Raw genomic sequence first — 25,749 nt, forward strand, 5'->3', positions numbered from 1 at the left:
TTATTTCTTCTTGAGGTTGAAATATTTCTGAGAGAGCGTACATTATTCGGAAAACTAACGCAAGATTTGCATTATACAAAATTTCACGCATTATTAATACACGCTGTTTCTCTCTTCGTTCGCCCGAAAATCCATTTAATTTACTAAAACCACGTTACGCTTATGAAGGAAAGTTAATGGCACGCAAGCCGAGCTTCATCAATGTTGCAGAAGTAACTCGTCCTTTATTTTACATTGAAACATCAGGGAGGATTTGCGATGATTGTCAGAATGTCTCACGTTGCTTTCAGAAAAACTTCGATACGCTTCATTGTTCCCTCTTCAAAATATTTCGTTCGCAAGAAATCTCAATGTAATTATTCACCATCATACTCGCTTGCAAACACACCGATCAGCAAGACGATTTCTAGACGAGAAGATGGAAGAAGAGATTCGTGTGCAAGTGGAAGACAACTCGCCTTCGATAGAGTACAGTTTACTTCCGCTATCGTATACTTCCTGGCTTCTGGGCGTCGGCGTTGCACGTCCGCGAAATTGTCCCAAGGCTGTCACGATAATTCTGCGTATCGTCCACTTCGCCGTGTGTTCCGCCATCGTGGCGTACGGCGCGATAGATTTCTTCACCTTCGGCAACGTCTTCAAGAGCGACATATTCAAGATCATGTATTACATGAACAAGGTGATGTGTTACGTGTCGGCGTATTATTACGTTTATCACGGCATCGGGCAATACAACAAGTGGCCGGAGCTGATGGACAGGATGAAGGAGCTGGATCAGAAGATCAGGAGAGAAACCCCCATGAACGACCGGCCCGTGAAAAATATGGAGGCGCTAGCTATTCTCATAACATTCGCTTGCGGCCCTTTGTCTCTAATCATACACGCCCTATATTATTATTTTACACGTCCTGAGGATATCTTTGCGTCTGACTTGCTGCTCTACTACACGATAGCCCAGTCGTTAATCAATAGCTTCATCTTCGACGTTGTCGTTTATGTGCTGTATCGTAGATTCCAAACGATAAATGAATTGATTAGCCAGTTGGATGAGTTATTTGGTGCACCATGGATCGCGCTCAAAATTAGACGCATCAGAGAGTTGCACACCGGTAAGTGCCTAAGTAGAATAAAAAAAAATCATACAAAAGTCAAGATGACGTCGAAATGATGGAATGACTGTAAATACTCATTTTTTTATTATAAAAAAAATTGTTGAAATTATGATTGTAGAACTTAGCATACTACTTTAAATCTTTCGCAATAATATACACATCGTGTTCATAATTATGTGTTATATATATATATATATATTAATATTTAAATATTATATGTACGTGTATATGTTCCTTTTAAAAAAAAATCATAATGAGAATATAACTTGTTATCACTTCGAGTACAATATTCTGGAAAGACTTTTATACTTTTCAAATAATTTCAATATATGTTTAAGATATTATTAATACAGATGAGATTGTTAATATTATAAATAATGTTCTATTGATCATAATTGCAAAAAATATTTAAAAACAATTAAAAATATAGCTAAGATTATTTGCATTATTAATTAATTTGTAAGAATGAAGAAAATACGAATGTCTTATATGGATTATATGTTTATTATTATTAATATACAAAGTCATACACATTTTCGATGAAACTCATTAAAAAATTACAATACAGTCACGAAAAACTCAAATTACCGTTCGTTGAAAATATGAAATATTATCTTGACTTTTCAATGATATCGTTTGACGTCATTTTGATGTTATCTTGATCTTTATATATTTGTTCTACTTAGGTATACAGGTATTTTGTTAAACATTCTTGAAATATTCTAAATATTATTCTCTGAAAATATTATTTTGTCATTTTTATAGTAGAGCATTTAACGTATATGTAACGCTCAAGATGTAATTCAATATGCGGTTTACAAGAAAATTGCAATAATAATAACGAAAAATATTACCAAATTACAAATTTTGTTGTGCAGGAATTTGTGATCTAGTCTTTATGGTAAACGACGTTCATGGTTTTCAACTTCTCCTCTGTTCGGCAAATTGTTTTACCATGGTCGTAGCTACGCTATTCAGAATCTACATGGGCGTTGTGGAGAAAAACTACGCATTTATGCTTATAAATAATATTCTTTGGATTCTGTACGCTGCGCAATTTGGTTTAATGTGCTGGATTTGCACGCTCGCGCGTCAAGAATCCGACAGGACTGGAATTATTATATATGCAATTGTACTAAATTGCAAACCTGCAAATCTTAGTAAACTAAACAGTGTGAGGAATCGATTGAGTCTAGAAGTACCACCACCATCGGAAGGCCTGGACGGCGAACAAAATTCCAATCGGAGTAGCAGCTATAATCTGAATTATGTCGTCATGGAAAATCTTTTACGCAAAAATTTAGACCGAGACTGTGTTAGAAACGAGGTCAATGATTTTTCGATTCAGTTGCAACAGCATCGTGTAGCGTTTACCGCCTGCAATTTCTTCGAAATGAATAACGCTCTGCTTAGTGGTGTAAGTATTTAATCATTTATTTTAATTTCTCTTTCAAATTACAATAATAATTACCAAAGCAATTAATTCATTTTTCAGTTTGTTGGAGTGATCACTACTTATCTAATAATCCTTGTACAATTTTATCGACCCGAAAATCCAGATGCGCAATTTAATGGAAAACATTGAGAAAAATTAAGGTAAAGAAAGATAAAAAACATTAAATTGAGTAATATTAAATATTAATATTTATTATAACTTATCAGTAGATAACAATTTGTGATTTTCACAAAATAAAAAACTCGTTTTTACAATATAAATGTGTTAACTTAAATTAATAATACTATTGTTGAATGAAACGAAACGAAATGGAACGAAATAAAACGAAATTTGATGTAGTCAAAGTTGCGTGAGAAAAAAAATAAAAATACGTCGATTTTTTAATCGACTTCCTCGATGGTTGGCCCAGCACCACCGGAACCAGGATTGGCTCCTGCACCGCCAGCACCAGGGAAACCACCAGGGAAACCACCAGGCGCTCCGCCACTTTGATACAATTTTGTGACAATGGGATTGCAAATAGCTTCCAATTCTTTTTGCTTATCGGCGAATTCTTCCTTCTCCGCTAATTGATTGGCGTCTAACCAGGAAATGACCTCGTTGCACTTGGAAATGACTTTCTCCTTGTCAGATGCATCGATTTTATCTTTAACTTTGTCGTCTTCCATTGTACTCTTCATATTGAAGCAATACGACTCGAGAGCGTTCTTGGCAGCAATCCTTTCTCGTTGCTGTTCATCTTCCGATCGGTACTTCTCGGCTTCGTTCACCATCCTTTCTATGTCCTCTTTCGATAAGCGACCCTTGTCGTTGGTAATCGTGATCTTATTTTCTTTGCCGGTAGATTTCTCAATCGCAGAAACGTTCAATATGCCTAGAAAACAAAATGTAAAAACATAAATTATAAAAAACGTTAAATGAATAATGATTAAATCAAGTAATATTTTCGATTTAAAACTATTAATTATTTATTTGTAGTATCGCAACCTACCATTGGCGTCGATATCGAAGGTAACTTCAATTTGCGGCACACCCCTAGGCGCTGGAGGTATTCCTGTTAGTTCGAATTTGCCAAGGATATTGTTATCCTTGGTCATCGCTCTTTCTCCCTCATAGACTTGGATAAGCACTCCCGGTTGATTGTCAGAATATGTGGTAAACGTCTGGGTCTGCTTTGTTGGTATCGTCGTGTTCCTCTTGATCAAGGTGGTCATGACACCGCCAGCGGTCTCAATACCCAATGACAACGGAGTCACGTCCAGCAGAAGCAGATCTTGGACTTCCTCGGATTTATCACCGTGTAGAATAGCCGCCTGAACTGCTGCGCCATAAGCGACGGCTTCATCTGGATTGATAGACTTGTTCAATTCTTTGCCGTTGAAGAAATCTTGAAGTAACTTCTGGATCTTTGGTATTCTGGTAGAGCCACCGACTAGAACGATGCTGTGAACGTGAGCCTTGTCCATCTTTGCGTCCCTAAGCGCCTTCTCCACGGGTTCAAGGGTGCTCCTGAACAAGTCGGCGCAGAGCTCCTCAAATCTGGCCCTGGTGATCGACGTGTAGAAGTCGATACCCTCGAACAACGAGTCGATCTCAATGCTTGCCTGCGTCGATGAACTTAACGTTCTCTTCGCTCTCTCGCAGGCAGTCCTCAGACGTCTCAAAGCCCTTTTGTTGATGCTCAAATCTTTTTTGTATTTCCTCTTGAACTCTTGTACAAAGTGATTCACCATTCGATTATCAAAGTCTTCGCCACCGAGATGTGTATCGCCGGCTGTAGACTTCACCTCAAAGATACCATCTTCAATAGTCAGGATCGACACATCGAAGGTACCACCGCCCAAATCGAAAATCAAGACATTTTTCTCTCCTGCAGTTTTCTTATCGAGACCGTACGCTATCGCGGCTGCCGTAGGCTCGTTTATTATTCTGAGAACATTCAGGCCAGCAATAGCGCCAGCATCCTTCGTTGCTTGCCTCTGAGAATCATTGAAATAAGCTGGCACAGTGATGACGGCATTTGTTATAGTTTTGCCCAAATATGCTTCTGCTGTTTCCTTCATCTTCGTCAGGACCATGGAGGATACTTCCTCGGGGAAGAAGGTCTTCATCTCACCTTTATAAGACACCTTGATTTTTGGCTTGCCACCATCATTGACTACTGTGAACGGCCAATGCTTCATGTCACTTTGTACCGTTGTATCGTCGAAGCGACGACCAATCAAGCGTTTTGCATCTGTGCAAAGAAAAATGATAAAGACTTGTAAGTTGTCTATTTTTATAAAAATTACTTTAGAAAGTAAAAAGAATACGATGCGATAAAAAGAGGATCTTGTGGATTTTGCCGGATTATGAAAAAAATTATAAAACTGAATCGTCGCCATTATCAAAAAATAAAAATATTCAATGCTTATACTTCACTATAATTCATAGGTAAGAAAAAATTATGAAATAATTTATTACAAATTTTGCAATAATCATAAAGAATTTAAAAAATTTGTAAAATTATATATGTGTGCGTGTGTATATAATATATAAAACAATTATATATGTATATATAATTTATTTATTTAAAACATAATTATCTATGATACGTAATATCGTATGATTCGTGTGTGTGTGTGTGTGTGTGTGTGTGTGTGTGTGTGTGTGTGTGTGTGTGTGTGTGTTCGTTGGTTGCATAAAAAGTTAAATAAATATCTTACATTGAGTAAGAAATATCGCGTGAGTCACAATCTGATTTATGATTTGACGTAAATATATGAATGACATTGGTGGCTGGCACACAAATTAGGATTACATAAAACTGCGCCGTATAAACGTCAAAACGCCCGGCAACAATGTAGAGGATGGAGACGGGCGGACGAGGGAAGGAAAGAATTACGTGTATTACAAACGAACGCTAACATAGTGACATGCGCGTTGTGCAAGGTTACTGCAAGTAAAGTTGCAGCAAAAATACGATTGAGATAATCAAATTTCGAGCACGCAAAGTTTTTCGATCGATTCCAAGTTTCAATGTCAATCTTGTTCAGTCATGTAATTTTTCATGTTTAAAAAATCAATATGAGATTTATAGCGTAGATTCATCGTGCAAAACATTAATAAATGTTTTATTACGTCTTATTGAAATTGCTTGTACGTAATATTTCATTATCATCGAATATTCTCGATATCCGAAGAATTCACAAAGAGATTCGATTGCTACATTGTCCTTGCAATTGATAAGATTCAATTTAGTATTAAAATGATACAATGAATTAAATATTGAAACAGTAGAAAAGTCGATAGACACTACGCAAAAGGTAAAGCATCGATGATTTTATCAGGGCGTCTTCCAATGCAACTATGACGCAATAAACGATTGCTAGCATGAAAGAGTCCCACTTACCGAAGATAGTGTTGCTGGGGTTCATGGCGACTTGGTTTTTCGCCGCATCGCCGATCAGCCTCTCGGTGTCGGTGAAGGCAACGTAGCTTGGTGTGGTTCGGTTGCCCTGATCATTAGCGATGATCTCAACCTTCCCATGTTGGAAGACACCCACGCACGAATACGTGGTGCCCAGGTCAATTCCAACTGCTGGTGCTTGCGACATCGTCAGTTTTCTCTCGTTTCCTTAGCGGTATTGACAGTAATCGTGCACTGAAAAATGCAATAACACGATAAATAAATGCGTCACAATTAATAAAAAAAACAATTTAATTGATCGGAGCGATCGAAGTTGCTCGAATTAATGCAAACCTTGCGCTCGAAATCAACGCAATAAATATTTACGTAATTCACTTCTCAAATTTCTTTAAAGCTAATTGTTGATATGCTCTTTTGAAAAATGCATCTTCAAATGTGCAGCTATCATCAAAAGGAATTGTTAAGATAGAGTACTGAAGTTGTGTAATGCTATTCATTAATAACTCGACAACTTCGGGCTCTTTGAAGTTTGATCGCTTGTTGCGTCATCCTTTTCCGAGATGCACAATTAGAATATCACAATAGATTATCGTCCGAAGATAATTCTTTTTCAATTTTAATTATTTATCTCGAGTGCGCAAACAATTTTACTTTTATATAAGAAAATAACGATGAAAACGATTTGCGAGAGATTAAAATAGAAATAAAAATAAAAAAAATCTTAACGTCAATGTGAATAATTCGCGAAGTGATAATTATTTCACAAAACACTATTTTATTGAAGCACTCACCTTGTGCAGTAATTTTTCTAATACACAATTCGCAAGTCGACACTTCTCGTCACTTTTCACACTTACACTCTATTGCGTTCGTTGCGAAACTGATGAGGTGATTTCGCGCCGCGCTTTTAATATCGAATCGCCCATTTCGAGAAGCTTCCACGGATGACCAATCAGGGCGAGATTTCATGAGCTTTGGGACGTTTCCATTGGCTGATGCGCCGAACTAGGAGGAAAAAGGAGAAACGCGCAAGTCGAAGAAAGAGAAAGAGAGAGAGAGAGAGGAAATTGGAACATAGAAGATACTGGAACACAAATGTTGCCTGTGCTAAAAGATTCGCAGCTATAATTAGTTCCGTGCGAATCGCATGCATCTCGTCGGGATATATCATTGAAATAAAAACTTTGTCCACTGAAATGCATCGATTAATCGTGCAATCGGAAAGTGCGCGATGCAACTCTTCACGCACTTTCCAGAAAACGCGCGACCATTCTGTCAAGGTGAGTACGTTGCGTGAAAAAATCTCGGGCATATTCGAGAACATTCGAGAAAATGCGAGATTTGTCCGACTATATCGGACCAGAAGTTTCATTATGTCTGCATAACGTTCATTTGTTTTTCCGATCTTCAGTTTCAAATTCTTCGGTATCTCTTACGATGATAAAAATCGTCTTACGATGATAAAAAAAATGTAACTAATATTATTGTAGACAAGCATGATATATTGTAGTAGGTGACATATCATTATTACTATTAACTCAGTATTCTTCTATTACTAATAACGAGAATTTTTAAATATTTACGATAAATCATACACGCATTTTGAGGCAAATAACACTAAAAGAACCAAACAATTATTTCTAATTATTTCTATTTTTTAAATTAACACTTTTTACATATTAAATGCAATTTTCGTATTTTCTCGATTTTTCAATTACTTTTTTTAGTTTAATGAAATATTAAAATCAGAATATTTTAAAAGCTTTTCTTTGATAATTAAAAAAAATATTAATAAATCTTTGATAATTAAAAAAATATTAATTTAAAACCATTTAAAATAACTGCTTGATATGTATTGTATTAAATAAATTTTTAAAATTTAGTTAAAAGTAAAATAAATTTAAATAAAATTAAAATCAAAATTTTTTGTTAAAGTAATCAAATTTCAAAATTCAGCATATTCTAGTCTAACTCACTAGCTCTTTTTTTAGCTATTTGATTTTTAATTTTCTCCGTCTTTCTCTATTATTTATAATTTTAAATAAATGTACACAATCGGAAATATATTTAATATATATTTAATATATTTAATATATATATATTTAATATTAAATTATTAAAATATATATTTAAACATATTTGATAAAAACAGATAGCAGACATTTTCCTAATAGCACATTTTGAGTATTTCAAGGATAAAGTAGATATATTAGATTTAGATATTATATTTCATTCATATTTAAGATGTCCAATGTACATATAAAAAATCGTTTTTATAAAAAAAAATATATATATATAAATATACAATTTTGTTAATTATAATATGCAACCTGAGAATGAATTAAATATATTTAGATATTTCTTTTATATATATATATATATTGAATGTAGACATATTCCTCAGATAATAAAAAACAACACCATTTTCAATATAGTTTTTATATATAATACATATCTCGAATATATGCAAGGAATATATACAATTTATTTTGTAATATTTTTCGACATTTTTTAGAATATATATTCAGAATGTAGCAGAATGTGCTATTAAAATTATTGTTAATACACTCGAAAGAAGCTTTCAAATTTTTAACTATACATTAAATCGGATTTCCTAATTTGATCTTTTCTTTTGTAACAGTTGTTAAATGTAAATTATTAAATACACAATTATTAAATTCTTAAATACACTTTTTATTTTTCTTTTATATTATTTAGATATTTAGATATTATTTTTTTTTATTTTTATACATTATATATGATAGGCGTTTAAAAAGTTTAATTCGGTCAGTCAAGGATTGTGAAATGTCGTATAATCTATTTAAAGATCGTCGTAAAATATTCCAAGCGATTCTAATTTAAGCTTTATTGAATATATAATAAAAGTAGTCATTCCCAAGATAACGCTTAACAGAAATTATTAGTGGTGCCGTCTAGAGAAACTAGCTGCAAACTTGATGATATTATTAACTCGACAAAAGATTACGAAGATAACTAACTTTACTCACGTCGGATAATTAAAGAATTTTCGTTCGATATTTAAAAGTGACACTCTAATTACAGTTAACAATCAAACAATATCTGTAATATTTTATTAAAATAGAATTATTGATTTTTTACCTCTTGATATAAAAGAACAGATCAAAGGATGACAAATTAAAACAATTACAAAAATGTTTCTGTAAACAATTCTGCTGACTGGATTAATCGTTCACTAATTTACAAAATTATAGAAAAATCGGACGAGAAAGCGTTATACTAACGCTGCAATGCTATTTCCCAATTTTAAATAGTATGCGAGGTAAGCGAGGTAATTTTTAAACAATACTTTATCGGTGACAGTAACTTATTCGTGCGATAATAACGATCATTAATTCATCCTCTTTCTATCGCAACTCCGAACGGCCAATCGTGAGCGTCCCATCGCCCATTGGTCGACCGACTTGCGGCCGTTCGTCAACGAGATAAGCTAGCCTTCCGCAGCCTTTCTGTCCGGTTACAAGCTGTCATGTAGCTGATTATTCCGGATTCCTGATTGTCAACAGTGCGTTGCGAATGCCATCGCGTGGAACGATACATACGTGCACTATGTGATACCATCGAGGAAAACGGTGACGCATTCACGCACCCACAGACGACGCGACTTCGAGAGCCTCGACGCTCTGCACTTGTAAACATTAACGTGTAACCGACACGCGCGCACACCGTGGCATATGTACCAGCGGGTCTTTCGTTATGAATGCTTAGTAAGTATCTCCTCCACTCTCTCTTTCTCTTCCGAGTCCCGTTGTGCCATACCTCGAGCCTCGTCGCCTCGCCAACGAAGCGGAACGAGGACTCGCGACGGGAACACGGCAATCCGACCATTTCCCGTCCAAAATCAGAGCTAGTTATTCTGAATCAATATGGTAGTTTGCATTTACTTACGTTATTAATAGATATCGCGCGAGATTGATTATTTAACTTTTGCTTTAATGGGTCTCCTAGATACCTATCTTAGAATATAAAGAAAGAGTCTATTTCCTAGTGGTCTATTTCCTTCTTTCCTCTTCCTGTATGATTGATAAGTTATCTATGTTTGCTAACTTCTCTCTGTTCTGTTGAACGAAGGAGATACATATATTTGCAATGTCAGGATTTGATAAAAATATTTAATGTCAATGAAAGATGTCTATTGTTTCGTGAATGCATGTAATTTCTTTTATTAACAATGGGAAAGTATACTGCATTTTTTATTGAAGTCTGCATATCCTTATATTAATCACTGTTGCACTTAACAAGAAATTTACAAAACTTATTTATACCATGCATGCAGTAACAGAGGTGCATCGGGCATATCAGGGAATGCCTTTGATTGCTGGGTTCAAAAGTCTATGCATGACGATTCTGCCATTATAAAGATGCAATACCAATTCTGGGTGAGAAAGCAGGCTTTGTCCCAGAAATTAGGGAAAAAGGAGGACGAGTGCATAGTTGCCTCGGACGCTGAGCTGGATGCAAAACTCGAATTGTTTCGCAGTATCCAAGAATCCTGTTCCTACTTACAAAGAGTTATTGATAAATATCAAGAAAGATTATGCAGTGCGTTCTAACACAATACCTAATACTAAACAATTGTATCTTTTATCATTAATATGTTATAACAAATAATAATACAACAAATAGATTTAACTATTGAAGAATAGATTGAACTATTACAATAATTAAAATTGTTTAGATCTAGCCCAAGAAGAAAATGGAATGGGACGTTTCTTGAAAGATGCCGGGAAACAAGACAAAACTCGAGCCGGCAAGATGATGTCAACCGTTGGCAAATCCTTATCCTATTCTGGTCAGCAGAGGCTTGCATTGAGAGCCCCTTTGAGCCGATTGTACCAGGAGGTAGAAACATTTAGACAAAGAGCTATTGAAGATACGTTACAAAATGTACAAGCAATGGAAAAAGCCCGCACGGAATATCGAGCAGCTTTGTCATGGATGAAAAATATTTCTCAAGATTTAGATCCAGATACGTCCAAACAACTTGAAAAATATAAAAAAGTTCAAGCACGTGTCAAACAGTAAGTTTCACATTTTGCATATTTATTTATGCAAAGTTATTATGTAGATTTAGTTAATCCTGCTATTACAATTATTGTATTATTAACATTAGAAATAAAACAATTATTTCTGATTATTTTTAATTTTAATATCTATTTATTTAAATTAATATCTTTTTTCTCAAATTAAAGATTGATTTTGGAATTTGTTAACCTATTAATTATTTTTTTTTGTTTCGATCAAATATTAGAGTCAGAAATTGTTAAAATCTTATATTTGATACTGAAAAAATATTAATAAAATAAAAAAATATTAAAAAAATAGAAACATTAAAAACTAATTACTTAAGGAGTTTTTAGTGTTCAATAGGATGTAGTTTTGTTTTTATTCCTATAATTAAATTACGCGTTAAATTCAATTATGCGTTCAATTATGCGTTTAAGATATTTCAAAAAATATATATCTAATATATTTATTGTTACAATTCAGGGGCAAAATGGTTTTTGATAATCTGGCCTTCGACTGTCTTCAGAAGGTTGATTTGTTGGCGGCAGCAAGATGTAATATGTTCAGTCATGCCTTAGTTTTATATCAAACCACACTCCTGAATTTTACAAAGAAGTCTGCACAAGCGTATGCTACGATTGCCAACAGCTTCAAAGGCTATCAACGTTATGACTTTACAGTTGTGCGAGAATTGGCTGAAACTTCCAGTAAATTGGCACAAGAGACTGGTGGAGATAACGATCTGGACGACAAGGATAAGTAAGTTACGAAATAAGACTAAACATTATATCATTATTTTCATCGTGACATCGATTTTTATAGATTACAATTTTTCGACATGGATTATCATGATAATGTTGAAGAGGCTCAAGAAGCAAATTCGGAAAGCACATCAGAGAAAAATAACAAAGATGAGAAATTATTGGATATAGAAAATGATCCAAAGGATACGTTGATACATTTGGATACAACCACAAATTCCTCGAGGAACGGAATCGTGCTTAATACCAAAGATACAGAAAATGATAGAAGTCTCGAAGAGTTCTTCGGAAATCTCATTTTGGAGAAAGATGCGTCCAATAGTACTGAACAATCGGTTAATACAACCGAAAAAAATAATCACACTGCATTCAATAAAAACTCCGAAGAGCAGAAATTAGCAATGGATATATTTGGGGAGTGCAACACAGATTTTAATTTGGCTGATTTGTCTCCTTTGTCATCGGAAACTCAACAACAGCAATCGTTAAATCTGTTGGTTTCCGAAAGCACAGCGCTTTTCGACGAAATCTTGAATGATAAACAACAATGCACGAATAATGACTGGGAAGGCATATCAAATGATACTTTTCTACCGCCAAATATTTTAAAACAGAGTCTAGGAGATGCGGCGCTCGGTATGGGACAAAAGAGTACCACCAGTAACACAGATGACAAAGTAAGTATTGCTGAATTATGTTTGATATTAATACAGAAAAAGATCTTGCGCAATTAATATATCATAATATTCTTTCTATAGAAAAAGAATAAGACTGGAAAGCAGAAAGGTAACTCGTGGTTGGATTTATTCGCAGAATTGGATCCATTGGCTAATAATCCAATGGAGAATCTTTCCGGTGATAGTAACGCTTCTGCTTAATTTGTAATACATTTTAATAGTATCGCCCTGTCACTTGATATTTATAACAATAAGAAAAAAAAACTGATCAAGCTATCGTTTATTATTAATGAATGATATCAGTGAGCGCATAGTTCACAATAGTTTCACTTGATACGTATATATCAGTGACCAATTTGTAAACTTTTCAATTCAACATTTCAGATTTATTTTTAATAGAATCGTCATAAAAATCAAAACTATTTGAATTATATAATTTTTCACATAAGCTAAAGACGGATACCAAAGATATAAATGTAATGTTTATTGAACATTATGCGCTAGTTATATATTTTTTTTCAAATATATAACTATATATATATATATATATATATATATATATATATATATATATATATATATATATATATATATATATATATTACAAGATCTTCAATATAAATTTACTATGGAATTCTTAATATTTCTGACAGATATATCTAAAGGTATAGAAGTATACTGCATAAGTGCATTTGCTTTCTATTTATTTCAATTTCTTTTTATGGTTTTAGTCATCCCTTTAACTGTTATTGCATACGGCAATCCACATCTGAAGCCTCTGCTTGTAAATCAATGTTGTAAATATCAAACATTTCTGTTAACATCAATAAACAAATTATTTGTATCCTTTAATTTTCTCCTATTAAATTAAATAAATACTACAGTGATAGATTACAGGCATAGGCTCAGAAATATCAGTTTGTTCGCTTGTAACTTTCGATTATACATCGTCAACCGAGGTGATCACAGTATTAATATTAAACTCGTAAACTTTACTTTAAATATAAAAAAGACACTTGAAATCATAACCTAATCTTCATCGGCGATACGTCCCAAATTCAAGGTTCGTAGAATTGCGATAGGGCAGTCTTGACTCTGGAAATGACAAATGAAACCCGTACATGTGTAATTCGAGATACGATGAACGACAATAATTTAGCGGGTAATATATATTATATATTTCGTACTTCTCGAATAATTGAGTGTCTTTTGTGTGACGTAATTGTTGCAAAATACGATGAATTCCTAATTCTCTCAGACGCGCTTGCCGTTGCGCAGCGCCGGGTTCCTCTCTCCAGACTAGGTTGCATACGCAAAAAATTGCAGCGACCTGCAGTTTCACGTTGCTATGCATCTAAATAAAACGTATACGTAAAATATTGATGTACAGTCGATGAACACACATTGAAAGATAATTATTGGATTAATAGATAGGATTCAAAAAAATACAAATACTCAATTGACTTGGCACACATTTGACGAAGCATATAGTTCATATTTTTTGCTATCATAGAATAAAACAGCCGTCCATAAATACGAGCAACGCAACTTTTTTTTTTCTCTCCACAAGATTTCTTTCATCCTATCTATTAACGGAATTAATTATCTAGGAATATATGCAAATAATTAAATACTTGTAATACATATATAAATACTGTACATTGTACGAACCATATAATCCATAAGTTTCTTAAGAACATCGTCATTAGCCATAATATGATCTCTAGCTTGATTGCCATCGGCTACGTTTGCTAAAATGCAAAGTGCTTGCTCTTTGACATCTGCCGGGTGTTCTGGATCTTCCAATACTAGAATGACCGCTTGCATAACGTGCGTAGCATGCTCGCCCATTATGCGATCTATGTGAGCTTTAGTGGAAAGTAAATTTCGCAAGAGGCCCAGCGTTTTCATCAGAACGTCTAATTCAGGATCAGCCAAAAGACGAAAGATCTGATCTGTGCCCAAGCGCCGAAGTATTTGCAACTTTACACGTTGATCCGCTTGAAAGGCCACGTTCATTAGGGCCCAAATGCCGTTCAGTCGGAGTGCTGATTCGGGGCGTTTAGTGAGAGAACACAATAACTCTACTCCGCCAGACTCGAGAATTGGTTCTTTGCTTGGACTAAACTCCAATAGTAAATTACATAAAGTACTCGAGGCAACAGTTAATAAATCACCTTCACCTTCGCCTCTACCTATGGTACAATAATGACAACAATATTAATAGTAACTCATAGTCGGCGATTGAATACTAATAATAACAGCTAATTGCAAGCATTGATCTCTTTATTCTTGCTCTTCGTTTTGAAAAATAATCTTACAATGCAGAGAGAAAAGTATAGGGATGTATTCATCATTTCTGTTTACACGCATGAAAAAACAATCGCATGGAAAAATCATTCTAAATTCACATTCATATTGACATATCTAGATATCTTTATTTCCTCAAAATGCTAATACGGCTAATAGAAATTCAAAAAGTTGCGAATTTTTCTTGATGCGTGTATCTTAATTTAGCTACAATCTATTCTTGGCTTATATAGAATAAAGAAATAACTTACATTGTACATTAATAACTTCCTTTTCGATATTGCATCTTTTTTTCTTTTTGATTAAGACGTTAATTTGAAATTTCGGGCTAAATATATGTATTTTGTATCTCACATGCAATATATATGCATGCACATACACATCTGTGTTTATTGTAAAGTATCTCTATAATACTTATTATAAATGTATTATCATATTTTACCCTCCAACCCCTTGTCCGCTCCATGTAACAACTGCATAAGCGGCCTCCATACTGCATGATCCTGAAACGTAGTGCGAAGCTGTTGCACGCTCCTTGACAGGGAATGCAAACACCTAACCGCGGCTAAACGAACGCGGGATCCTCCAGGATCTTGTAGACCAGAGACGACTTGTTCCATAAGACTCTCCGTTTCGATAATACGCTTTCGGATATCTTCATCGTTTGCTCCAAGAGATGCAAATGCTCTAAACGCAGCTTGTCGCATATCTTGTGTTAGTGTCGCATCCTGTACCTGTAGACAGAAGGAATGTCTACAGAAATTTTTGTTTATATAAATATCATTATAATACACTCAACATTACAGAGCATCTTTTTTTTAATTATAATGTTATTTATAGATATTTATTTTATGAATTATCTTACTTGTGGATGTGGTCTCAGCAATTCTGCTAGAGTTGGTATCAAATGATTACTAATGGAAGCTAAACGCTGCAGATCTGTATCGACCTCAGTCAAATATGCAAGTGTCTCGGCTGCAGCAACTCTCTCGCGTGGTGGTCGGTCCCGATGACACAAACGAACGAGACAAGGTAAAGCACGGTATACTACTCGTGGATCATTAGACGGCAACGCGCCGGCTCTGTGCATATACGCAATGCATCTTGCCGCTTCAAGCTGTATCAATGAGCTCTTCTCGCGTCCCATTAATTGGCCTAGCGCAATAGGTACCAATCTACCATGGACAGTATTGCTTGTGCTGGCTGAAGCGACCATAGCCGATACCATGTGATTCTGATAACACATGTTTGCTAAGCAGGCTAGAGCTGGTAGTTGAACGTCTGACAGAGAGGAATCCAACTGTGTCGCCAGCGTTTCTACCGCTCCACCTTTCGATAGAGCATTTTGTTCCTCTGTTGTCTGATAATTAATTTGTATAAATTAGTTCCTTTCTGTGATTTGGACATTTTATACTTTATAATAGTTTCAGACCTCTCTTTACCTTACAAGCTGTAGTTAAGATTGTCGCGACACAGACTTGACAGGTAACAGATCGACTTGCTAAGGACAATAATCTTGGTACCAATGCAGGATCTTGATAAATTGAATGAACCGGTGCTGCTGCGTGCTGAAATACCGTGCGTAGACATCGCAAGCAGGCCTCATGCAATAAATCTAGTACTTTCAGCTTGCCATCAGTGACAATTTCAGGAGTCGGCGAAGAGACCAAGACGCTAAGGAGCAGTGGAACTACACCTAAGTCTATAAGTGCCAATACGTGCTGATCCGTCCCCTTGGCTAAGGAACCTAACGTTACTGCCGACTCTAATCTTATACGATCACTGATGGTACCAGACTTGTCTCCAAGTAGTTGCAAAAGTCGAGGCACCACACCTTGAGCTATAACTGAACCTTTTTGCCTGTTGCTACCGATCACCGAATTCTTGAGACATCTGAGAGAGAGAGAGAGAGAGAGACCAAATCCATGAAGCGTTAATGTAGTAATATAAGTTTTTTTTTTTAGTTGCAAAAAATGGGAAAATATATAAATAAAAAGAATGTAAAAAATGTTCGATCATGTAAAACATTGCCTTATTCTTAAGGTTAAGATCGATTTTTTTCAGACTCACATAATCGCTTCCAAGCATTTTTGCGGGTCGGGCGAATATAGCTCATCGATGTAACTCCTGGAGCTCTCGATGTCCTGCAAGATCGCGAAAAGGTCATAATGTAATCTCGCGTAACGCACAGCAAGTGGAACCTCCGGAGATTCGTTAGAGTATTAGAGAAAAATGTCAAACGATCATTTACTGGAGCTCGCGTACGAATCCGATCCGGCATCCAACTCACCATGTACGGTTGCATCACCGACACCATGTTCGCTCAACTGCGTTCTCACATAAATGTCCCGTAAATCGTTCCACTCGGTCAAGCTTCCTGACGCAACGACTACCACCGGAGGAGAACCGTCAAATCCAGTTTGCGTACTACGCGGAACGTTCACGACTCGTTCGTGCGCTGCGTTCTCGCGTTCTAAAATAAGCTCGACTCGTTACCACTAATGCCAACGTCGTGGATCGTTTGTTCTAGCGGTATCTCGGAATCTCTCTCTTCCGTTTCTCAATACTCTTTCTATATATGTATTTTCTTTCCTTCTACCCTTCATAAAACGAGCGTACGTAATATGCCTCGAATAGCAATTTTTAATTACGGATCTAATTTACAAAGTAATTTACAGTTATCTTGCAACTAAAATTTTTTGGAATTTATTAAATATATATACATATATAAATGCAGTTTTTTATAATAATTTTTTATTCTCTGGGTAAATATATTTATATACCTGAAAAGTATACATTTTCAAACAGGTTACAACGCTTCTTCCGATGAGTTTCGGAATGCATCGGCATTTTAAAAATGCGGACTATTATCCTATAAATTTGTGCAATAATTAATTACGTTAAATACTACATATATAAAGAAAGAAATATAATGCATATTATCTAATCGAACAGAATAATTTTTGATAAAATAAATTTCGATACGCTTATTTGTACACTTTAGTGTATAGAGACTAAAGTTCATTGTGTTCAAATAACAGTTTGAAACGATTTTTTATTAATTATTATTAAATGATAGATATATTCTAATATATCTAATATTCTAATATATCTAATAAATTATTTTAATTAAAGTTATAAATCATACAAAATAAAAATATAAATATATATAATTAAAATTATAAAAATGTAATATTAATTTATTAATTAATGAATAAAATAAGAGTTTGGATATTGCCATTTTTAAATTAACTATAGGCCATTTCTCAAAAACATTCAAATCAATTTAATTTATTAATATTACACGATTATACACAATTATATTTAATAATATTACGCAGTTTATTAATAAGAAATGACTTAAATTTAATTTAATAGTTATTATATAAATACATGTATAATAGTGAATTAAATTAATTTATTTAAATTTGAAAATAGATGGTATCTATACAGCTAGTCTTCATATGATAATTAATAAATATATATGGAATATATACGTTAAAAAATGGAGTGTACAAGTATATATATATATATATATATTTTGTTTTACCTCAATTGATTTTTCTCATTAGTCTATACATAAAAGTATTAAAATATAGTTTAGTAAAAGATGAAAAATTTAAATTTCACATTAAAATATGCTAACATAAAATCTTAAGATCTTTTTATATATTTATTCTTCTTATATATTTTCTATAACCTTATTCTTGATTCTTTTATATCCAGAAGCATTAAAGCAATTATATAACAAAATTGATGTCACTAAAATAATTACACTCTGCAAATGAATTAACGGGCGCATTCAGTAAAACAGTTAATGAAGGATTCACACCGTCAACATCCGACACTTCCGACATGCCCGATATCCAATAGAAGAATAGGCGAGTTTTTTAACTCATCGATTGATTAATCGTATAATGCACAAATACTGCTTTTATAGAGCAAAGTTGCATTTGCGATTTATTAATCGATGAATTAAAAAACTCGCCTAATATATATTTTCTGGACATAAAAATGTGGCTATCTAGAGAACTTTAAAAATAAGATCTATTGGATATCAAATTGTCGTATGTCGGACATCGATGCGGTATGAATTCTCCATAAATCTGCTTGTTGAGCGATTGAAGGGTTTATTTTTAAACTTAAATAATTAGCTCCACAGTTTTATTATCATGTGATCCTCTTAAAACTTTATAATTTTTATCTTTTACATATTTTTCTAAAATTAAAAACAAAAATTTTAGAATTAATTGTTTAAAGTGAGACAGTCGGTATATAACAAACACATTGCAAATACATGTTCTCATCCTATCGCTTTCATTTATTCACCTGTGAAACATTATCGAACAATCTTCATTTGTGAAACGAAATTGAAAAGAAATTGAGAGAAAAATGAGTTATAAATATTTAATAAATCGGAATTTTAATTCTTAAAATTTCGATACAATTTATCAGAAATATATCTTTTTGAATCGCTTTGGCAATTTTTCAAGAATCACATATGTGATATATCCCAATTGATAATAATAGATTATACTTAAATTTCTTTAGATGTTCGTATAATTTTAATAATTATTAAATTTTCATAATGAAACAGGCAGATTGAAGTAAATCCACGAGCAATATAATTCCTTTTGCAATTTCGATGCGTCCCAAATGTTCATTAAATTAAAAATATTTAAATCTGTCTCATGTGTTGTTAAAAAATTGATTGGATAGAAAAAGACATAAATATATCTATATAATTTACACATATACCACATATGTAAATTTGTTATATAAATAGAATAATCGAGATTAATCGGGAAGAATCGGGACTTCAAATCACACTACCACAGATTGACGTATTCAAGTATTTCGGAACTTTGAATGCCATATAATGATTTCTGTCATTCTATAGATTTTTTTAAAAACAGTATTGCACAATCTCGAAAATGGTAAATGAATGAATTACCGATTGAAATATCTGTCTGCTAAATTTAGTCGCGTACAAAGAGCGTTCATGAGATAGCTAACGAAGCTTTCTCCATAATGCACAGTGGATTCATGCCGCATCATAACCAATGACGTGGATGTAGGTTAAGTTTTTCTTACGCTCAAATAAATCAAATAGCTAAGTTCAGTGGCACATCTCGAACGGCAGTCAATTTATAAATAATGTTCGAAGTCACGGACACGCAGAGTGAGTGCAAGAATTCCTTTTAATTCGATACCGATAGATATTATCTCGTGCCGGCAAAATATCCGAGATTGAGTGCATACTTGTTGATTTTGACTGTAAGGGATGTTTCAGAAATTGGGGTAGGATTGGCAGCATTTGGAATTTCCTTCTTATTCCTTGGCGTACTGTTACTCTTTGACAAGGGTTTACTTGCCATAGGAAATGTAAGATAATTCTCTTGTTATTTATTTGTGTAATCTCATGTCAGATTGACCTTCCGATTTGTTTCTCACAGTTACTGTTTATATCCGGACTCGCATGTGTCATCGGGCCATGGAGGACGTTAAATTTCTTCTTTCAGAGGCATAAGCTAAAAGGTAGTGCCTCATTTTTAGGAGGAATTATCGTAGTACTTATTGGCTGGCCCATCATAGGAATGATTTTAGAAATCTATGGCTTTGTATTACTGTTCAGGTAAATATATTTTATTAGTTTATTATGTTTTATTTATATTTTATTATTTATATATTTTATCGAAATTAATCTATTGCTTATTTCTATGTTCCAGTGGTTTTCTACCAGTAGCGATAAACTTCCTGCGAAGAGTACCTATATTGGGCACTCTACTAAACATGCCAGGCATCAGTCGAATTTTGGATATAATAGCAGGTGATTCTAATCGAACAACTGTATGATAATATATACATATAATAGAAGTATCCACATCTCTTTGCTTAAAACTTGTATATAAGGTGGTCGAATGTCATGCTCCATATTCTTTTTTTTTACCATTCCTGTCCAAGAATGTCACCTGTTAAATTTTTGTACAAAAATGTAATAATAATTTATGTCACATATTAATGTAAGAAAATATTAATCCTAGTGTAATAAGCCTAGCGTAATCGATTTGTATGTTTCCAATTTGTAAAATAATTTAGTAATTTGCTGATTTATGCATTGATTATGTCAAGGATACACTATTATGTGAAACATTCCACAAAATTTTTTTCATTAAAAGAATATCAAGATGAAATAAGTGAAAATAATAAAACTTCGGCTAATTAATAATATAATTGTGTGATAATACAAATCTAATTGACACACGATTCTTTAATCTTTAACTATTCCTTTTTTAGCAAATACTAAATAAGGTTATTGCAATGTAATGGAGGAAAATTAGGTCCAATCGAGTATATAAGGATGTTTTATAAACTATATTGAATATAAAAAAATTTTTTTTAAAGAAATATACAATTTTGATTCTTATTGAATTTTTTTTTAGGAACAAAGAAATTAAGTAAATGAAAAATGAAACACATTGGTAGTTCAAATAAGGTCATGTAAATAAAAATAAATCTTATCATTTAATTTCTTTGTTGTTGAAAATTCAAAATCAAAACTGTATATCTTCCTTTAATCTTTTATCAATTTTTCTCTTCCAATTTAACTCTTTTTTACTATATTCATTAAGCAATATTTTCTGCAAAGCTGATTTTCAAGATCCTTTTCAGTTGATAAATTTATCACACATACAATCGCGCTTATATTGACTCTTCAAATTGTAATTACAATAATAATCTTTTTTATCTTAAAGTATTGATCACAAGAATAAACAAAAATGTACCCTCCTCAAATAATGAATGTTTTGGGATAATAAATGGATGTTTTTAATGTGTGTTATTTTCCAATAATGTGATGTTTTATCTGTTGAAATCAAGAACCTAATTTATAAAATCTTTTATTTTCAGAAACTAAATTAGTGACGATAATTGTTAAATTTAGAAATATTCAAACTATTGATAGTATGTTATATAATTATAACAATATATCTGCAATCGTAATTTGTTAAATTTCTATTAATCTACATTAAAATTCCGCAACAAATTTTTTGTATATAATTCAACTTAAAGACATTTACTATGAGTTTCAATCTTATTTAAATAATTGTTTTAGGGAAGAAAAAGAAATTTCCGAATCTATGAAATTTTATATCGTTTTTATTGATTTGCTGCTTTCCCTGCATGCATCCTAACATGAACAGATTAGATGCATACATTCTGAGTAACGCTTTTCAATCTTACATGGTCGTCTGGAGTGCGAAATTAAATTATCGTCCATCAAAATCAACGGACTGGCTGATACAATTAAAATGATAGTTTATTATAATTACGAATTATGAATTATCTACAACGGGCCGAGAATAAGGGCGGGGGGCGGCCCAGGCTACGCGCCCCGCCATCGCCGTGATGACATTTCGTCGCGCGTCCTCCTCTCTCGCTGACTTCGCGTGCGCTGACTCGGTTCTCTAGGCAATTTATTACTTTCAGTACGTTAATATTCCGACCGGCTTACTTACTCAGCGTGTAATGTGTGGAACGTTATCCAGGTAACAGGTGTTCGCGATACCGTCGCGATTGTGCTTGCCTCTTCGATTTTACAATGGAATAGGAAAATACGTAATGTCAGCCGTTGCGGGAGAATACTGAATCCGGCAATAAGTTAAGCAGATTCTCTTCTATCTTTTTTTTTTACGTTTACAGTGTTGCCGAGTTTCATGCACTTTTACGAGCTGCTACGTCGAACGTCCTCAGCCTGAATTACTTATTAATATCGCCGACAGCAAGTCTCTTTCGTCCGTCAATCTATGGAAATCGCTGTCAAATCGGATGGTGTGGATAATTAATGATGATGTCAGTGATCGTGAAAGTAATGAGACGAGGATCGTTTTAGCGCTTTAAAGAAGGTTCTTGATTTCATCGTACAACACGAGTACAAGCGCACCGCCAGTACCACGCAGAACGTTGGAGAATGCGCCCTTGAAGAAGGCATTGCCACCTTCCGTCTTGTAAATAGTAGCCCAGCAATGAAGGGTGTTTTTGTACAGGATGTCAGTCTTGGCACGGCCGGACTGCATCATCATACGCCTACGTACTGTGTCGAAGGGATAGGAGATGATACCCGCAACAGTGGTAACGGCCTGTAATATATTTGGACGAATAAGTAAAATACAGACATTAAAACAGACTTAGACAATAAAATTATATAAATTATATTAGCAAAATTATAAAAAGTTTTCTCACCTGGGCAATACCCCATGAAATGAGGAATGGAGTCTTTTTGGGGTCTGGCAGCATACCACGGGCAGTGTCATAGAAACCGAAGTAAGATGCACGATAGATGATAATACCCTGCACCGATACGCCGAACCCGCGATAAAGACCAATAAGACCGTCAGATTTAAAGATCTTCACCAAACAATTACCTAAGCCTGTGAACTCACGTTCACCAGTACCCTTGCCTACATCGGCAGCCAACCTAGCGAAATAAAGAGAGGGCATAACAATAAGACGATAACTTCTAAAGTTTCATAATATTTGTAGGATTATTTTTATAAAATGAACAAATATATGTGTATTAAAATATATATTAAAACATATAAAATTAATGTGACATTGATGTAATTTTTTATAATCGACAAAATTATAAAGATCAGATGAAATTAAACACAATTATTAATTATTTGTTAATTAAATAATTCTAAATAAAATGTTTAATTTGTAACTAAAATGAATAAAACTAAAATGAATAAAATAATATATTCCAAGTCATATTTACCTAGTTCTGGCAAAGTCGAGTGGGTAAACGAAGCACAAAGATGTGGCTCCAGCAGCACCACCAGACGCGAGATTTCCAAGGAAATAACGCATAAATTGAGTGTTCTTGTCAACGCCACCAAGGAAAATCTGTTTGTACTTGTCCTTGAAGGCAAAATTCAAGGCTTGTGTTGGAAAGTATCTGATAACGTTGGCGAAGTTACCACGCCAGTAACTGAGGAATCCTTGTTCACGTGGGATACGAACGAAACAATCGATCATACCTGGAAAACAATAGAATATAAATGTATTATGTGAAGACAAAAATATTTGCATATTTTAATTTATAAGTTATTTTAACATTTTAATACTTTAGATTACAAATGATAAATAGATGATATTTAAATAATTATGTTTTATATGTTTTCTTATATTTTAGTTGATGTTAAAAATATGATTGATGTTAAAAATAGTTTGCAAAAGATTCTTAAAGATAAGAAACTAAATTTATAATTCAACATAAGAATTTCAAATATAAAGGTGATCGACAATTTTTAGAAGATTCCAGAACAATGGAAATAACAATTTCAAAGTGAAAAATCATTTGCTCTACATCTAATATCATCTAATATCATTAATTTCTCTAGCAAACATGTTTCTTAATTTATCTTTAACATAAGAATTCATAAAGTTGACTGACAAGTTTCTAAAAGATTATAGAATGCAGATAATTGAGCAGCGATTTCAAATATTCAAATGGAAAATCATCTTGTTCTATAATGCCGCGTCTAATGTCATTGATTTCTTTAACAAATGTTTTATCTTAACTATCTGAAAAAACTGTGTTACGTAATTAAAACTGATTATGACAAAATGATAAACTGCGATATCTCTCCCGTTATTGTCTCATCGCGAGCATCGTCATTCGACAATTTGAACGAGACCGAATGTCGAACGCGCCCATTGAATTTCCAAAAGATCGCAGGCAACATTCTTTTCCGCATCGTCGAATGAAAAAACTGAGACGAGATGAGATCCGTCTCGTCCCGATAACGAGTGTTCGCACTCGATTCGGATGAATCAGCGCGAGGCTTCTCAATGGACGACGCAGGGGGAATGCGTGACGCGTGGAAGTAGGAAGCAAAGGAATTCGGTCTCGTGGCCGGACGAAAGGTCGGCCATGTTGGACAGCACCGTCATCGATCGGGGTCTCGGCGAGGAGAGAAGCCGCGCGAGGCTGCCATCTGGCTCGGGGGACACGGTGCCGTTCTATCGAAATATCGATCCCGTCGCGGGCCGACCGTGGAGAAGATGCGGTGGTTTCGCCGCGTGATGGAGATCGGCGGCCGCGCGGCCGGAGTTATGTAAGTCCGCCGAAACTGCGGTGGCCGACCTTCGTTACATAAACGTAATGCGAAATTTGTCGCGTGCGCGCGCGCGCGCGCGCGAGATCCGCGTCGCTCGCGTGGCCGTGTTCTTTCCGCGGCGAAACACGCACGGGCTATCGTCGATATTCAGAGATGCCGCGGTTTCAACGGCACGCGAATTACATAACCGCCATGCCATTTTCCTTTTTTCCTCTTTCTCTCTGCAGCGAGCGGCACGCCGCGTTCGCGCACTCCGAGAAACAATGGGCACGTTCGACGGTATTTGACTACTGTCACATGTTCCACAGGCTCTCCGCCGCGCGTCGCGTCGCATCGACGCGGAGCGATTTAACGGTAGAACCGAGCTTCCTCTTCGGCATGCCTTGAATTGTAATTGAATTATAAATCACATCGCCCTTGCGTGTGTGACCGAGCGCGTGACGCGGCCGGCGCTTTCCGCCCGATTCCGAGATCCGAAAAAGAGAGAGATAGAATATAATCTGAGGGACCGCGGACTTGGGCACTTACCCTTGTAACGCTTATCCTCGGCGATTTGCTTGGAGATGTGCTGTACCTGCAGCAACAATTTCACGCGCTCGATGGGCGCGACGGCGGTCTTGGAAATCGCCGCGGCCACACCACCGGCCAGAAAATCCTTGGCGAACGCTACGGGATCCGCAAGTCCAGACATCGTGATGAGTGATGAGTGCACGCGTGTATGGATGAGACACGGGTAACGTAAAGGAGAGAGAGAGAGAGAGAGGACACTCCTGGCGTCTAAGTATTTCGGACGCGCGCCGGACGACGAGTGACCGAGGCAGCGTTGCGCTCGTTGCCTCCTCCGACTAAGAATAGCC

At 34.8% G+C, this 25,749-nt stretch overlaps 6 protein-coding genes across 11 annotated transcripts; 3 read left to right on the top strand and 3 right to left on the bottom strand.

Moving 5' to 3' along the window:
- The first annotated feature begins 119 nt into the window (after positions 1–119).
- LOC105427920 (uncharacterized) lies at positions 120–2,828 on the top strand. The gene is made up of 3 exons (XM_011639913.2): positions 120–1,109; positions 1,991–2,529; positions 2,608–2,828. Exons 1-3 carry the CDS (start codon positions 419–421, stop codon positions 2,695–2,697), a joined length of 1,320 nt encoding a protein of 439 aa, XP_011638215.2. The 5' UTR covers positions 120–418; the 3' UTR covers positions 2,698–2,828.
- Positions 2,734–6,919, bottom strand: LOC105427918 (heat shock 70 kDa protein cognate 4). 3 transcript variants are annotated; one of them, XM_011639912.3, is made up of 4 exons: positions 6,769–6,919; positions 5,960–6,211; positions 3,560–4,804; positions 2,734–3,442 (listed from the first exon to the last, which is right to left on the bottom strand). In XM_011639912.3, exons 2-4 carry the CDS (start codon positions 6,162–6,164, stop codon positions 2,949–2,951), a joined length of 1,944 nt encoding a protein of 647 aa, XP_011638214.1. In that variant the 5' UTR covers positions 6,165–6,211; positions 6,769–6,919; the 3' UTR covers positions 2,734–2,948. The 3 variants fall into 3 exon arrangements, with proteins under 3 accessions (XP_011638214.1, XP_088938995.1, XP_088938996.1); XM_089082869.1 differs by lacking the exon at positions 6,769–6,919 and adding an exon at positions 6,311–6,465; XM_089082870.1 differs by lacking the exons at positions 5,960–6,211; positions 6,769–6,919 and adding an exon at positions 5,274–5,426.
- Positions 6,920–7,073: 154 nt separating this feature from the next.
- Positions 7,074–13,153, top strand: ICA69 (islet cell autoantigen 1-like protein). Of its 3 annotated transcripts, none has more exons than XM_089082871.1 (7): positions 7,074–7,257; positions 9,211–9,727; positions 10,293–10,558; positions 10,695–11,037; positions 11,507–11,782; positions 11,846–12,461; positions 12,543–13,153. In XM_089082871.1, the coding sequence occupies exons 2-7, from the start codon at positions 9,717–9,719 to the stop codon at positions 12,660–12,662; spliced, it is 1,632 nt and encodes a 543-aa protein (XP_088938997.1). In that variant the 5' UTR covers positions 7,074–7,257; positions 9,211–9,716; the 3' UTR covers positions 12,663–13,153. The 3 variants fall into 3 exon arrangements, with proteins under 3 accessions (XP_088938997.1, XP_025074245.2, XP_025074247.2); XM_025218460.2 differs by having other exon boundaries at positions 9,211–9,723; XM_025218462.2 differs by lacking the exon at positions 10,293–10,558 and having other exon boundaries at positions 9,211–9,723.
- On the bottom strand, positions 13,149–17,315 carry LOC105427924 (armadillo repeat-containing protein 8). Of its 2 annotated transcripts, XM_011639917.3 has the most exons (8): positions 17,062–17,313; positions 16,842–16,915; positions 16,214–16,664; positions 15,637–16,131; positions 15,214–15,505; positions 14,133–14,656; positions 13,649–13,815; positions 13,149–13,556 (listed from the first exon to the last, which is right to left on the bottom strand). In XM_011639917.3, exons 1-8 carry the CDS (start codon positions 17,086–17,088, stop codon positions 13,520–13,522), a joined length of 2,067 nt encoding a protein of 688 aa, XP_011638219.1. In that variant the 5' UTR covers positions 17,089–17,313; the 3' UTR covers positions 13,149–13,519. The 2 variants fall into 2 exon arrangements, with proteins under 2 accessions (XP_011638219.1, XP_088938993.1); XM_089082867.1 differs by having other exon boundaries at positions 13,149–13,815; positions 17,062–17,315.
- Positions 17,316–19,593: 2,278 nt separating this feature from the next.
- LOC105427925 (vesicle transport protein GOT1B) lies at positions 19,594–22,517 on the top strand. The gene is made up of 4 exons (XM_011639918.3): positions 19,594–19,953; positions 20,065–20,156; positions 20,228–20,406; positions 20,501–22,517. Exons 1-4 carry the CDS (start codon positions 19,929–19,931, stop codon positions 20,625–20,627), a joined length of 423 nt encoding a protein of 140 aa, XP_011638220.1. The 5' UTR covers positions 19,594–19,928; the 3' UTR covers positions 20,628–22,517.
- Ant (ADP/ATP translocase) lies at positions 21,912–25,720 on the bottom strand. Its single transcript, XM_011639919.3, has 4 exons — positions 25,421–25,720; positions 23,548–23,809; positions 23,013–23,247; positions 21,912–22,909 (listed from the first exon to the last, which is right to left on the bottom strand). The coding sequence occupies exons 1-4, from the start codon at positions 25,581–25,583 to the stop codon at positions 22,667–22,669; spliced, it is 903 nt and encodes a 300-aa protein (XP_011638221.2). The 5' UTR covers positions 25,584–25,720; the 3' UTR covers positions 21,912–22,666.
- Positions 25,721–25,749: the final 29 nt, after the last annotated feature.

This window comes from Pogonomyrmex barbatus, unplaced genomic scaffold, assembly GCF_055798465.1.
Source record: "Pogonomyrmex barbatus isolate J1 unplaced genomic scaffold, ASM5579846v1 scaffold6, whole genome shotgun sequence".
Classification (NCBI taxonomy): domain Eukaryota; kingdom Metazoa; phylum Arthropoda; class Insecta; order Hymenoptera; family Formicidae; genus Pogonomyrmex; species Pogonomyrmex barbatus.

What these genes read in the sequence shown, in the direction of transcription:
- LOC105427920 (XM_011639913.2), top strand. Translation starts at nt 419, where the DNA reads ATGGAAGAAGAGATTCGTGTGCAAGTGGAAGACAACTCGCCTTCGATA. An exon ending in CATCAGAGAGTTGCACACCG is followed by an intron (nt 1,110 to 1,990) that starts GTAAGTGCCTAA and finishes TTTGTTGTGCAG; the next exon opens with GAATTTGTGATCTAGTCTTT. An exon ending in ATAACGCTCTGCTTAGTGGT is followed by an intron (nt 2,530 to 2,607) that starts GTAAGTATTTAA and finishes TTCATTTTTCAG; the next exon opens with TTTGTTGGAGTGATCACTAC.
- LOC105427918 (XM_011639912.3), bottom strand. Translation starts at nt 6,164, where the DNA reads ATGTCGCAAGCACCAGCAGTTGGAATTGACCTGGGCACCACGTATTCG. An exon ending in CCCCAGCAACACTATCTTCG is followed by an intron (nt 4,805 to 5,959) that starts GTAAGTGGGACT and finishes TTCTTTGCACAG; the next exon opens with ATGCAAAACGCTTGATTGGT. An exon ending in CTTCGATATCGACGCCAATG is followed by an intron (nt 3,443 to 3,559) that starts GTAGGTTGCGAT and finishes TTTGTTTTCTAG; the next exon opens with GCATATTGAACGTTTCTGCG.
- ICA69 (XM_089082871.1), top strand. An exon ending in GTTCAAGCACGTGTCAAACA is followed by an intron (nt 11,038 to 11,506) that starts GTAAGTTTCACA and finishes GTTACAATTCAG; the next exon opens with GGGCAAAATGGTTTTTGATA. An exon ending in GATCTGGACGACAAGGATAA is followed by an intron (nt 11,783 to 11,845) that starts GTAAGTTACGAA and finishes CGATTTTTATAG; the next exon opens with ATTACAATTTTTCGACATGG.
- LOC105427924 (XM_089082867.1), bottom strand. Translation starts at nt 17,088, where the DNA reads ATGGTGTCGGTGATGCAACCGTACATG. An exon ending in TCTTAACTACAGCTTGTAAG is followed by an intron (nt 16,132 to 16,213) that starts GTAAAGAGAGGT and finishes ATTAATTATCAG; the next exon opens with ACAACAGAGGAACAAAATGC. An exon ending in AGCGGACAAGGGGTTGGAGG is followed by an intron (nt 14,657 to 15,213) that starts GTAAAATATGAT and finishes ATTGTACCATAG; the next exon opens with GTAGAGGCGAAGGTGAAGGT.
- LOC105427925 (XM_011639918.3), top strand. Translation starts at nt 19,929, where the DNA reads ATGTTCGAAGTCACGGACACGCAGA. An exon ending in CGAAGTCACGGACACGCAGA is followed by an intron (nt 19,954 to 20,064) that starts GTGAGTGCAAGA and finishes GGGATGTTTCAG; the next exon opens with AAATTGGGGTAGGATTGGCA. An exon ending in GTTTACTTGCCATAGGAAAT is followed by an intron (nt 20,157 to 20,227) that starts GTAAGATAATTC and finishes TGTTTCTCACAG; the next exon opens with TTACTGTTTATATCCGGACT.
- Ant (XM_011639919.3), bottom strand. Translation starts at nt 25,583, where the DNA reads ATGTCTGGACTTGCGGATCCCGTAGCGTTCGCCAAGGATTTTCTGGCC. An exon ending in CGAGGATAAGCGTTACAAGG is followed by an intron (nt 23,810 to 25,420) that starts GTAAGTGCCCAA and finishes ATTGTTTTCCAG; the next exon opens with GTATGATCGATTGTTTCGTT. An exon ending in TTTCATGGGGTATTGCCCAG is followed by an intron (nt 22,910 to 23,012) that starts GTGAGAAAACTT and finishes AATATATTACAG; the next exon opens with GCCGTTACCACTGTTGCGGG.